A 14431-nucleotide genomic window follows, 5' to 3' on the forward strand; every position below is an offset into this window, starting at 1 on the left:
GGAAAGTTTTCCCTACGCTGTGGAATTTTCACATATATTAATTAAGTACATGATATTTGGAAAGCATTGCATACCTGCCTCAAGGTGAGTGAAGATGCCAGTAAACTAAAACATGAGGGTTGATTGCCCATAGCCGATGAACAAAATGAAAATGAAGAAGGGAATGAGCAAAGTTGCATCACATATACAAAATCTGTTGTTTCTGGCGTCAAACTCAACCATGTACCCAGTGACAACCAACTCTCGATTAACTTGAAAGAGAGTTGGAACGGCGAGTAGATTTCGAAGAGGTCGCATGTAACAAGCTACCTTAAATACAATGATTCCCCTGGACTGATACACAAAATGTCAGTGACGCGTTAGTGACGGCAAAATCATGAGACCCACGGCATTGGCATCATCTGAGTGCTCGAGTATAGCCACCACAGCCGGTTTAACATAGGACTATTCCTGCAAAGTACAATGGTCTACAATAATTTCCAGACCTGAAATTGTGGTGTTGTTTGCCAGGAACCTTTAACATAGCAAGAAGTCGTGACCAACATAGCATGATCAACTTCATAAAAAAAGTTGGAGATGAGTCGTTGAGATTGGACACTACCATTCTAGAGTTTAGAACTTGGTTTGCAGTAAACTCGGTTCATTGGCGTAGGCAAAAAAATTGATTTGGTACTTGCAGGCGCCTTGAATGCTGATCAAAACACCATTAGCGCGAGCAAATAGCATCAAGACAATTGATTAACGTACAAGAGTATATGATTCTTGTTCCCTTTCATGTTTGCAAAACAACCAGGATTTGTGTTCACAACTTTTCTCCTTGGGGCCAAACAAAAGCAAATGCTGGTTATCTTCAAACATCTCGGATTATATATCATTATCAAATGATAAGATATCAGGTTTGTTGATTTCACCATTCTGTTATGCCATATTGCTTTTCAGTTGTCTTTGTTCCAAAAGCATCAAAACAGGTGATGTGGTAGAAAATTGAGCCCTTCAGTATTGAGTACCACAATGTATTAGGCTAAATGAATTGAAGAACAGTGTTAAGAAAGGATTGGAAAAGGAGATTGAAATGGAAGTAGGGGAGAATTTTTTTCGGAAGGGGTTGACGAATTGGAACAGAGCACCAAAAAGATCAACCTTATATACATTTTCTTGGAAGTCAAAGGCAAAAAGAGAAGTAGAATGTAAACGGGTGAGGAGGTGAAAAGCCACCCGACATGTGAGGGGCATGTGAGGTGAAAGACAATGACCATGCAGCCACATTTGCATTACTTTCAGAAAAAGTAGGTGCATATGTGGAACAAAATGGAAAAGCACAAAAGAATTTCGCCTCCTTTAGTAACATCAAACAAAGGCAAAGGGTAGCGGTAGATGCTTTATCAAGACAAGGTGCATCAATTGGCGGAGACATTGAAAAATAGAACGGCAAAGGCAATGAGGAAAAGAAACTCCATGCGATTGGCGTCTGAAAAATCTGTACCAACACATGGGAATTGATCAACAACAGAAATTGAATGGTTCTTTTGAATTGTAGTAATGAAAAGTCGAATCGAGATGCAAAAGAACAAAGAGCAAGGGGTAGCGAATATGATATATAATGGGTCCCAAAGTACATAACAGACTGGAAAAGGAAGCACAAACCGGGACTTGGAGTACCAAAAGTGGCGAGTCGGGATTGCATCTTTTTAGTTTAGAGATTTGTAGAATCTACATAACCCAAATCAACCTCTACTAATTTCTTTTCTTCTTTAACTCTAGGACTTTTAATCATCCTAATGGCTTAGTATGATCACTCTTAATCCCCATTGAATGTTTTTTAAATAACTTCTTAGGTTCAACATTCACTTCATCCTTCCCAAATTCACTTTGTCCAATCACAGATCTAGGTCTATACCTTAAACCACCCTCAGTTTGAATTTTGATACTAGCTTATGCTGTCTTTGGTCTTAAATAGGACATTGACACTGTAAACATCATTCAACTTCCCCAATTTGGCAGAGGAAAATGATTAATAGTACAGTTTTTCATAAAATAATCTAATACTGCACACCTGGGCCATTTCACCCACACTACATATGTGCAGAAAGCTAAGTCAATAGTTGTCTATCATGTACATACAGGTCTGCTCAGTTTTTTGCCCATCAGAATAAATAAATCACATGTTATACCACATGTAACTTTTTCGACTTTGAATTTTTTTTCCCAAAAATTCACTACATATAATTCTGTAGCTGCTCAGGCAATATTGTTGAAGCTATGTCTTAGTAACAGAAAGTGTGTTACATGCAGTTGAGTTGATGAGATCACACCAAAACATTGAGTCAGTGTATGTAGTCAATCTTTTGGAAGCTTTTTTCAATCTGAAAGAAGTTACAGCATGTATTACATATGAATAACTTGTCCTGATGAGCAGATAACTGAGCAGAACTGTATGTACATGATAACCACATATTCACTGAGCCTGCTACACATATGTAGTGTGGGTGTTATGGCTCAGGTGTGGAGTGATAGACCATTTTATGACAAATCATACTCCCAATCATTTTTCCCTGCCCACTTGGGGAACCCGAATAATGTCTGCAGTGTTGATCATCTGCTGGTTTTCTTGGACTTTTCATTAATGTTTCAGTGGTAGTATTAGTAGTAGTAGCAGCAGCAGCATTAGATTCAATACTTTGATATAGGAGCTGATCTTTTGGTGTAAGAGTTGATTCACAATTGGAAGGTTGATTAGAAAGATGATCCTTTTTCACTGATTAATTCTTGAATCCAGTAGTATACTTTAAGGACTCCACTAGCTGGATTGAGTGGTGGGTGCCGCAGTCACAAATGCGGGCTCCATTGAACACAATCCACATAGGATGCTGTAGCTATGCTTATCCAAAGGTCACTTGAGGAGAAAAACTTTGCTAGTGTTTGTTGGGATCTTAATGCAGCAGAACGTACTTCACAACCACATGTGTATCATCTTATCCATCACACTGCAAACATTATTCAACTTCCCCAAGTGGGTAGGAAAAAATGATTGGGAGTATGATTTGTCATAAAATGATCTATCACTCCACACCTGAGCCATAACCCGCACACTACATATGTGTAGCAGGCTCAGTGAATAGGTGGTTATCATGTACAAACAGTTCTGCTCAGCTATCAGCTCATCAGGATAAGTTATTCATATGTAATACATGCTGTAACTTTTTTCAGAATGACAAAAGCATTCAAAATATTGACTACATACACTGACTCAACATTTTGGTGTAATCTCATCAGCTCAACTGCATGTAACATCCTTTCTGTTACTAAGAAACAGCTTCAACAATATTGCCTGAGCAGCTACAGAATTAAATGTAGTGAATTTTTGGGACAATTTTTTCAAAGTCATAAAAGTTACATGGTATAACATGTGATTTATTTATTCTGATGGGCAAAAGACTGAGCAGACCTGTATGTGCATGATATACAACTATTTACTTAGCTTGCTGCACATATGTAGTGTGGGTGTTATAGCCCAGGTGTGCAGTATTGGATCCTTTTATGACAAATTGTACTATTGATCAGTTTCTTCTTTGAACTTGGGGAACTTGAATGATGTTCACAGTGTTATGGGTAACACGAGGCTAGCCCAAGTATAGCACACAGTGTGGAAACCCAGAACAAATCAGAGCAATCTGACGGGGGATGTTAGATTGGTGCTGCTGGTAGCAAGGAAAAGGAAATGAATGGGGCTGGGCTGGGCTGGATATGTTGGCCATGCTGCTTGCAAAGCTGCCACAGTTACTTTACTGTTTACAGTAAAGTGACGCTGAAGTAACTTTTTTTCCAGTATCAGTATCTCAATACTTAGTATTGGTCTGACCAATACTTTACTCCCAGGTCCCTGGGACGGTATTGTCAATTTCAATATTGTATTGAGTATAGTATCAGAAAACCAATACTTTACCCAACAGTTGCTGGAAAAGTATTGGTCAATGATTTCTCCCATTTAGGCTTAGATACCAAGTACAGTATTGGTATTGTGGCGCAAATACCAATACAGTATTGGGTATAGTAACAGTATTGCTTCAAGATACATTAATTGAGGCGAGTCTTGTTGGTATCGTGGACTTTGATAAGGTATCAAACATAGTATTGTTCAACCAATACTTTACTGCCAACCAGATTTTACAGTATTGTCTTTTTGATACTTTACTGGGTATCACCAATATGATACCAGTAAATTAACTGTGGTAGTGTTGCTGCTTGTGAGGTCTGGTTGTGGTGAGATCCAGGATTGTGAGGAATGATGATGATTTTCAGAAGAGTTAATGTCACATACCCTTGGAGAGGGGTGAAAATATCCTTGCCCTAAGCCTAACCCCCTAAGCTTATGCTTGACCCCTAACACTTTCAATATAAGAGTACATCAAGCATCATTTTGTCTCATTGATTGATACTCATATGGTTCTGTTTTAACATGAAAGATATTCAGTAATCTAACTGCTATACAATAATTCCGTCAATGTTGTCAGCTTGTAGAGATCATCAATGCTGAGACAGCTACACTACAATACGCTACCATATGTTTTGTGTGTAGCATAGCTGTATGCAGTTAACAAGAATTTGACCTTTATGATAGTGTAGCTTTTCAAGTTACACTACACTACAAGCCACTGTATCTGATTTCTGTGCCTCTACACTATGCTACAGGGCCAAAATTTGGTCAGCTGGAGATTTTCTGGGACTCTGTGTAGGGTAGCTGGAATTCATTCATTCTGATTCAGGTTAGCTGTAGCTTAGCGGCATGTTCTCAGCTACACTATATTATGTTATCAGCTACGGGTAGATTAGCTGTCTTGGCATTGCTATCATCTCTCATTCTCTCAATGCTGCAAAAAATACCACTGCAATCAGTCTACCTGTCAGTCATTAGAACAGTATAGCCATTTAGAAGTAGCACCACACTCTTATCTTCACACAATTTCACACAATGCAATGACGGTAGGATGTTAACAAAGGTTTGTGCTTTAATAGATACCAACTGTGCTTTGTATTTAATAATAGACCTGTTGGGACAGTGCTTGACTTTGAAGTGCCATTGGCAACCCACTACCAGTGCATCCAGTGGTTGGTTAATGATTTTCCAGACTTTCTTATGGTCCATGTTGCCCATCTCTTTATCACATGATTTGATCCACTCTGCTACATCAGAGCTTTTCATAGCCTGTTCATAAGTACCTGGTTATGTGACAAGTCAAACAGTCAATTCAGTAGTGAACATGTAGGCGCATATATCACCCTTTTCAATGAAAGAGTTACCTTTCCAAAAAGCATAATTTGAGTTTGGGACAAAACAATCAATAGGGCAAACTTCTCGGGTTTATTGTTGTGGGAACACCAGTGGTAATTCTTCTACTGGTGGAACAGGCAGTTTGGGAATTTGATGTTCAACAACAATGACTACGTTCTTGACATGGTCGTCATCATTGTTAGGCGGGTTTTGGAGTGGTTCAGTGGTAAGTTCTAGTTCCGTGACTTCTTCTGCATCAGTTGTTAGGTGCAATATGTCAAAAATGGGTAATCAAGTGAAGGGAAATTGATCTTCTCTGAAGGTTGCATACTGAGTTATAACGATTTTTGGATCAGTAAGTTGGAATATTCTATAGTTGTTGTTGTGTTTGGTATGGCCAGTCAATATGCCATGTTCTGAGGTTGCAGAGTATTTATTACTCCTATCAGGCTTTCAAATCAAAATCACAGTGCCCGTGGATAGCGCCCTAGACGTCAGGGGCTCCAACAAGTACAAAGGCTTTCCTTTGTACCCTTGAGGGCCCCTGATGTAAAGGGCGTCCTCCACGGGCACAGTGAATGTAAGATAAGCAACCAAACACTTGAATATGCAATATATCTGGCTTTCTATGGTACCACATCTCAAACGGGGTTTTGTTTCTAGGTAGGGAGACAGTTGTTGTTCAAGTACACATGAAAACAGAGTTTCTTAAAGGGACATTAGAGTGTATCAACATTGATCTAGCTTTTGAAATAATTGTCCGCATGGATCTTTTGGATACACCATTCTCTTGAGGTGTGTATGCAGCTGTGACTTGCAAATAAATTCCTCCACACTGGAAATACGGTAACAACACACACCTCTCCATCCAAGGCAAGATGTTTAATCTTTCAGTCACATTGTTGCTCAACTAAAGTTAAATAAGTTTGAATGGCTAAGTGAACCTCTTCTTTTTCCTTTGATTTCAATCCAGTTACAAAACAATACAATGTGAAATCATCTGTAAACAGAATGAAATAAAGACTTCAACAAATAGCTGGAGTGTGCATTATACTACTCAAATCAATGTGAATATTGTCTAGTGGCTGAATTGAGCTTGTACAAGTTTCAGAATGAGATTGAAGGTGTGCTTTATACAAATCACATGAATTACAATGAAGAGTATCAGGTAAAACAGTTTTAGATAACAACAAAGGTAAACCAATCACTGCTTCTCCTTCAATCATTTGTTTTGAATATGCAAAACTTGGGTGACCTAATTGATGGTGTAATAGATTAAGGACCTCAGTTGTCAAGTTTTATGTTGCAGAAGAGTGTGGGTTGACTTCAGATGATATAGTACGCACAGAATTGATATGGAGCAGCATTGATGTGGGATCTACACAACCGGTTAATGTGGTTTTTCCATCCCAATTGATGACAAATGTACCATTTGGTTGACAAATTTTAGTCCAACCCTCATGAGGTAAATGTCCTCCTGCAATCAAGTTCTGCTTAAGTGATGTTACAAAGAGACAATCTGTGAGAGTAGTCATATCTCCAGTTGGACCAATTAAAGTGACACTTCCTTGACCTTTGATTTCTAAGGTTGATGATCCACAAGCTAATCCAACACATTGATTTGAAGATGAATTGATAGTGAAATTGTGTATGTCAAAAAACTTTCTGACTTGAACATGTGGTGAGTTGTCCCACTATCCACAATACCAAAATGCTTGTTTTTATATCTGAATTTTGGTTGACAATATATACTGCACTAGCACTAGCAGAGAAATCAGACTTATCCAAAGCTTCTTGAAGTGATGATAAAGAAGGGATATATGACAGGGTAGTATTTTTTTCTGGTGATGTTAATGATACAGAAGATGTGGATGGTGGACCTCTTTCTACCCACTCCCCTTTTGCCTTCTTAGCTGCTACCCATGCTTTATACTTGTCAAGATTCTTGGGGCACAAATACTATCCGCTTTGATATGATTTAAAGAAACACACTTTGGTGAAAACTTCTCTTACTACCATGTAGAAGAATGGGAACACCAAGTAGCCTATAAAACCAGTGCAACAGGTGAGCACTCTTCTCCAAAACTCTTGAGGTTTGTAGACCTTTCAAACTAACCTATACAGAAAAAGTGGAGGACAATAGTGAGAAACAAAGGCTTTGAGATAAAACTTGTGAATGGGATCTAATGGATGTTTCTCTTTCCAGAAGATCTATCTTATTATTATCATCAACTAACCTACAAAACCAGTGCAACAGGTAAGCACTCTTCTCCACAACTTTTTAGGTATGCAGACCTTTTGAGCTAACCTAAATCAACAAAAATACAAATAAGGAAATAAGAGGAAACAACATTTAAGATACCAACAGAATCATAATATAAGATGCGGTTCAATCTACCTATACGGGAAAGTGGAGGACAATAGTGAGAAACTGAAAGGTTCCAAGATAAAATTTGTAAATGGGATCTAATGGATGTTCTAACACATATAACAAGGTATTAGTATAGTGAAATAAAATGAAGGGTACAAAATTACTTACTCTCTTTCCAAACACTGCAAAAATAATGTATTTTTCCCAGGTGAAAAATGATTGACATTAATGCACAAAATGATTAATAATGCAGAATTAATGCAGAAAAATGCAGAATTAATGCAGAATTAATGCATTTTTAATCATTTTGTGAAATAAATGTAATCATTTTTCACCTCGGAAAAATACATTATATTCGCAGTGAAAAGATGGAGAAGAGAGTAAACACTGAAACACAACAAGTAAATATATCTAACAATAATTCTAGACAAAAGATTGGGGATGATCTGCAATAGTCATATTGGGAATTTGCTATGGATCACTGTGATTTATGAAATAAAGACACAACCCATATTAAACATAAGTCTAATGCCATAAGTGATTGTCTTGATTGTATTCCAACATTTCTGCCCAGTGTCAAAATCCGACATTTATCAGCTTATCAAAGTCCCTCAATTCTTGTTGCACACTCTGATGCACAGCAAGAGACTTATGTCAAACTTGCACAATCATTACTCAGAGTCAAATCCTTTGCAGGGGCTTCCTTTAAATTCATCTATACATCCCCCTGCTAGAGATTCCTAACTGGTCCAAACAGAGAATATGTGCACTTTTCTCAGGTGCATGTTGTACACCAATTCTTTTCCAAGGAAGTTGATTGCCTCTTGCCCAATGACTGTCTCACAAATTGGGTGTTCATGGTCAATCACACATGTAATGTCCTGCTTGAGTCCAAACTTGCCTTCAAGACTCAATCTTCGAGACAGTTATAATACAAGAGGGAATCAACTGCCTTAGGGAAAATGTAGTGCAAAATCTACACAGGATATCAGCACATTCTTTTGTCTTTCTCCACATAGGGATCTCTGGTAGAGAATTGTCTAAATGACATTCAAGAATCAATCCTGCCAATACCTCAACTCTAAGCAATTCAAACACACAAGTTTGGCCACTGGTGCAAGTCACTTGCTATGTATTGGAGTGTGCAACAAGCAGCAAGGTCTAGTGCTTATTGCTGAAAATAACAAAATGTATAACAGGGTTGTGCCCTGAAGATTGAAAATTGAAAAGCAAGAAAAAACTGTAGATTGTTTCAAAATGCTATAAACACAGAGTCCTCAATCTCACAATTCCAAAACCACTTTTGGAATCCAAAAAAGGTGAGTTTTGGCAGAAGGGATAAGTTTTGGAGATCCATTTGATTTCCTTGTTTTCAGGGGTGAGGTACTATACAAGATTCCTAGAATAGCCTTAAATGAGATCAATTGAGATTACACTTCATACAAATCAATCACATGGCCAAAGAGTCAACTTTGAGAACATATATAAATAGCACCAAATAGCTGTAAATAAGATCACAATTCATACAAATAAATCATAAAATCAAACAAATCATCTTCCTTTTGTTACAAACAATTAGAGACTGAGTTATAGAATTTTGAAACAAGATAAATTCAAACCCCTGACAATATATAACCAAATGTCATCATTATTTGATCGATTGAAATCACATTCAGTGTTTTGCAGTCAAATCAAGTAATTGAATCACCCTTTTTGCTTCTCTTTTACCACTTAAGATCGCACCTGCAACAGAACCACGATGATCCACTTCGGTATGTTCACCTGCAAAACCCAAATGTCCATCCCAATTAGATCTACTAAGTAAAATCAAATCTAATGGACTTGTACTACTAATCTTGTCATCTTTAATTCTTATGGGTGAAGAAGTTGCACCGCGTGAATAAAGATTTGATTCCCACCGTGTGATGGTAGATGATTTTGGTAAATTGAGCATTTGGTCTGGTATTTGAAATCGTTGGGTCAAATATTTGTGTAAAGTTTGGATAATATCTTCGTCAGAAAATTTCTCGATTTCTTTAGCTGCTAGAGCTCCAATTGGAATTATTAAAATTGGATAAGATTGATTACAGTTCTCGACCGCTAAGTTATCTACCCAAAACGTTGTCATTGCTAAAATATCGGTTAATGAATTTGTTTTTTCAGTTAATTTAGTATTTCGATTTGATGTCAAGATATATCTTCCAATCGTTTTTGAATTTGGCCACCAAGCGTATTCATAATTTAGTACGATTTTGTTCAACAAACCTACTGAAGTATTCTCTATGGATAATCTTGTTAATAATTCTAATGGTGGTTCGAATTTAGGTGGATTTGTTTTTAAAACTCCTAATGGTATAGTAGAAATACAATATTTACTTTGATAAGATTGAGTTGTTGAGCTCGAATCTGATTTGTTGCAGACTTCTAATTTGACTTTAGAATTTTCTTTATCATAAACTAACTTCGTCACTTCTGAATTCATTTTAAGTTGAAGTCCTAATTGATTAATTTTCTTTTCGATTTGGTTTACAATTTCTTGATAACCTCCAGTTGGTAAACCGTCACTACCAGAAAATGATCTATGAAATCCAAAATGTTTACTCGAGATTTGATTTAATGGTATACCAGCTCCTACTTCAATGGTTTGAATCAATTTTGATAATAAATTGGATTGGTTGGAATAATGTGTGGTTATATGATTTCGAAGCGAATCTTCTAACGATTCTGTTTCGGGTGGTATTGATTCTTTTAAGTTTTGTTTGACTTCGTTTATGCATTTGTCTAATGATTCTAAGATTGATTTACTTTCGTTCAAATCTAATAAACCTGTGAATAGTTATAGAACGAATATCAATTCAAGTGATCACAATAACATCACGATCTTGCTAATTGTAAAACTCACCGTCATGACCCAATACCAAAGTGTCTTGATCTGGTGTAACCACCACTTCCTAAACCAAATTCAAGTAATCAACGTCAGTGCCAAGAATCACATAAGTCAAAGGAGAACGAGTTGAAATGAATCTCAAAAACGTACAACATTGAACTCTTTAGCGATTTGACTCATGGGATTACCTTCATGATAACCATGAATCAAACTACAACCTAAATCGATAGGTAAAGGGAATCGATTTAAATCAGTCAAAGATCTACCACCTAAACGTGATTGTGATTCTAAGATCAAGATGTTTAGATTCGATTCTGATCTTTTTTGTAATTCAATTGCTGAAATCAATCCAGAGAATCCTATTTCCAAAACCAAAATATCAAGAAACAAATCAGAAAACAAATGTTAGCAATCTTCTTCAATGTTGTAGTATTTGATAACTCAGTTTAGCTATATTGGTAGCTAACCTCCTCCAATGATGATACAATCATATTCCTGATCATCGATTTTGTCCATGGTGTAGTTTTGAGATATCCTTGAAAGTCTTAGGTTCTATGAGCCTTTTTGGTTGATGTGCTGGATTTTAAGCTATCTGGCATTCAAGATCGTTCTTTACGATAACATTCAACTGCCCTTTGTTGTACACATATGTAGAGGCAGATATGTTTAGCATGTTTTTGGATGAAAGTGGATCCCGGTATCCCCACCACTCCCTCCCTTTCACAGTCAGTGAAAGCCTCACTTACTAGTGACACCAGTTGATTTGTCTGTAATTTTTTAATGTAGCTTCAGAACTTGAAGCTCTTGAAACAATTATTTCTTTCTCAATGGCCTTGTGTGTCATGTGCAGCATCTTCCAAATGAACAAACTTGCATGATACACTCAGCTGAGCAATGCTGTCTTAATTGCCCTTGGATTCGTTCTTTAGACGAAAGCTTCAACGCATGTGAATCAATCCAATTGATCAACTGAAGGTTCACTTCTTTCTTGTGCTAAGTGTGAAAAAGCTATGAAGCTGACAAACTTAACTAAAGTGGTTTACTACCTTTGCTAAAAAGGTTGACCGGGTCGACCGCACAACAGAAGACAAGAAAGGCCAAATTTTGCCGCAGCCTGCTGCGAAGCCGCTGCGCAGCTCGCAGAATCCAAAATCCACCCGATCACAAATCTTCATATTTCTGGCTTTGTAATGTCTTGAGACTCATGCAAACTATATCTACGACAAATGTAGAGCTTGGCATGACCAGATTGACCGTACAGCCGAGCCCAGCTTTAGTTCAGTGAGATCGATTATGCACATTCCCATGTTTCCCCATAGTCTTCCTAGTGTAGTGGTTGACATGGCACACGTGATCTATTGACATTCAAGTGGTGATGAGCACTGGTAGTGTGTTCGAGCCTGTGTGTCCTTTTGTGCTTTTACATTTTGGCCAAATCATAGAAAAAAGGATAAGTCTTTTTTTGAAAAAAAAAACTTTCATTTTTCTTGCTCAGTCAAGAGCTCAAATGAGGTTATCATAGGACAATGATTGCACTGACACATCCAAGATCAAAAACTTGATCTCATTTCAAAATTTCAGCAAAAGAGAGGGTACAAGTCAGCCTCGAACCCATGCAGGCCAACCTTTTCAATCCACAATGCAGCTGTTTCATGCCGTTCGACCGAACGTTCTTGTTGTGCTGGGGTTAAAACAAGTATCTATTCCGTTTACAGCTCAGGTGAAGTTAGAAAAACTGACTGTACGCTTGATTTCAACATAATGAGCTAGATATATGTGCTTTATGATCAATCCCAAGACATTACAAAGCCAGAAAGCGGCAGTTCATGTCGATCGTATGAAGATTTGTGATCGGGTGGATTTTGGATTCTGCAAGCTGCGCAGCGGCTTCGCAGCAGGCTGCGGCGAAATTTGGCCTTTCTTGTCTTCTGTTGTGCGGTCGACCCGGTCAACCTTTTTAGCAAAGGTAGTACATCTATACAAGATTGCACTCCCAGAAAATATGTACTGTACTTATTTTTTTGGCTTGCGTATCTTTGCAACCGTGGGCCAGCAATGCTGTGGTTGTGCGCTGCTCTGCGGAGAAGTTGCGGTTTTTTGGTCCACACCGCAGCATAGATCCAATGGAAATGTTGCGGCCTGCCCCGCCGCGGAACAAGATCCGGGATCTGTGTTTTTTTTGTTTTTGGCACTGTTGCGCATGTTGTGTTGCATGAAACATTTTTGTCCAATCTTTGTCTTTCTCAGATTGTCCAATCTCATTCAATCAGTGTGTCAAGTTGTCCTTAAACTAACAGTAGAACAGTCATAGATTGTTTTCTTGGTTCAATCAGGGGGTGGTGAGGCTACCAAGGAGGGATGGTGGTGATACCAAGATCCTTATTTTTTTGATGTTTTTTTATTGGTGATTCATTTAAGACCAGTTAAATTCCTCTTTACTATATCTTGCATTTAAAATTTACTCCATTTACTTTTTCTGTTTATTTTAATCATATTCTTTATTTTTTAATATAATTTTCAAATTGTTTTTTGTAATGTTTATCTTGAGTTGAATAAACTAAAATGAACCTTGATTTTTTAAATGAAAATAAAATAAAATAAAATACAACGGAAGAATTTATTTAAAGCAATGATGTAAAGAATGAAAAGTTGTGAGTTTTAAAATATGATCTACAACTATGGGTTTTTTAAAAAGAAAGATGATATGAATACATATAAATGAAAGGTAGAAACTTCTTGATTTCCACAAGATTTAAGAAAAAACAGCTACAGGATGATATTTGAGATAGGTCCGAAGGTACTGACTGACAGTGGGAAGTTGATCAAGGTTTATCATGCCATGCTCAACATAAGCATCAACCATTGGTCGAATCCAGAATATAATCCAAATTAAAACAAATGTCCACCCCGGCCAGCCACCAACACGCCTCCCAGTCATTCGATTGAAACCCTCTTCTAGTAAAATACCTACTCCTTGTGCAAGAAAAAATGTGGTAGAACGGAATGATCGATCAAGATGGGTAGAATACCAGAGACCAAACTCGTGCACCAAGCCTGACATCAAAAAAGCTGATAAAGTCCCAACTGCTTGAGCTATCTCATTTGTTCTTCCACTCAGGTAGGGTTGTCCAACGAATCGCATTAGACGATAAGCAGGACGAGCTCCGGCTTCGATTAAAGTGTGACGCAAACAACTATGCCAGCGACGAGACCAAAGTTCAGTCAAGCTTGACGACTTGAGTGCTGAATTGAGAAAGAATGGGTATTCATTTTTATCGAGGCGGAAGATGGTGGCCATAAATCGAGGTAAGCATCCTAAACTATCAATCATGACCCAGAAAAAGGGCATAGCCAGAAGCCCCTTCAGATAGGAGAATGGGAACATTCCATAGTAAGGTGAATCTTTCAGGAGTGCCAGCAATTCAAGTGAGGTCAAGAACACTGCAGCGTTGATGAAGAGACGACGATAAGTAGCACGAAGAAATTCAGTATTGGTTTGAATTTGAGCCTCTATAGGCACGCCAAATGACCATCCAATTCCACGAAAGTTGCAAAATAATTCCAACGCAAACCAGAGACGCTTGCTCAATTTTTCAGGTGCCTTTTTAGGTGGTCCGGAGGGAGAAAGTCGATAGTATGGTGTGGAAGTGGTACCCCAGGTCATACAACGCAAGGCTGATACTATGAGAAATTGGCCAAAGTTTTTGTTGGCCGAAGGATTTATCCATCCCGGAAGGGTTTTCCGCCATTGCGACCCAAAGGAAAAGAGCGACCACACACCAATGGGAACAAGTGCGAGTCGAATCAGGCGAGCCTTTGAATTTGACTGGTAGTGCGGATGTAGCAAGAAGGCTTGAACCAGTAGGGGCAGCTGAGCAACCGCGAATGTGAGAAAGATGTGCAT

The 14431-nt window shown here is 38.0% G+C and overlaps 2 protein-coding genes across 2 annotated transcripts; both read right to left on the reverse strand.

Moving 5' to 3' along the window:
* Positions 1–9312: 9312 nt before the first annotated feature.
* Positions 9313–11043, reverse strand: MELLADRAFT_109705 (uncharacterized protein; the record flags this gene model as incomplete). The annotated part of the gene is made up of 4 exons (XM_007413740.1): positions 9313–10466; positions 10543–10591; positions 10678–10886; positions 10995–11043. The coding sequence occupies 4 exons, from the start codon at positions 11041–11043 to the stop codon at positions 9313–9315; spliced, it is 1461 nt and encodes a 486-aa protein (XP_007413802.1).
* A 2101-nt stretch (positions 11044–13144) lies between these two features.
* MELLADRAFT_109706 (uncharacterized protein) lies at positions 13145–14431 on the reverse strand (the record flags this gene model as incomplete). The annotated part of the gene is made up of 2 exons (XM_007413739.1): positions 13145–13203; positions 13333–14431. 2 exons carry the CDS (start codon positions 14429–14431, stop codon positions 13145–13147), a joined length of 1158 nt encoding a protein of 385 aa, XP_007413801.1.

Source organism: Melampsora larici-populina (genome assembly GCF_000204055.1).
Source record: "Melampsora larici-populina 98AG31 unplaced genomic scaffold MELLAscaffold_38, whole genome shotgun sequence".
Lineage (NCBI taxonomy): Eukaryota > Fungi > Basidiomycota > Pucciniomycetes > Pucciniales > Melampsoraceae > Melampsora > Melampsora laricis-populina.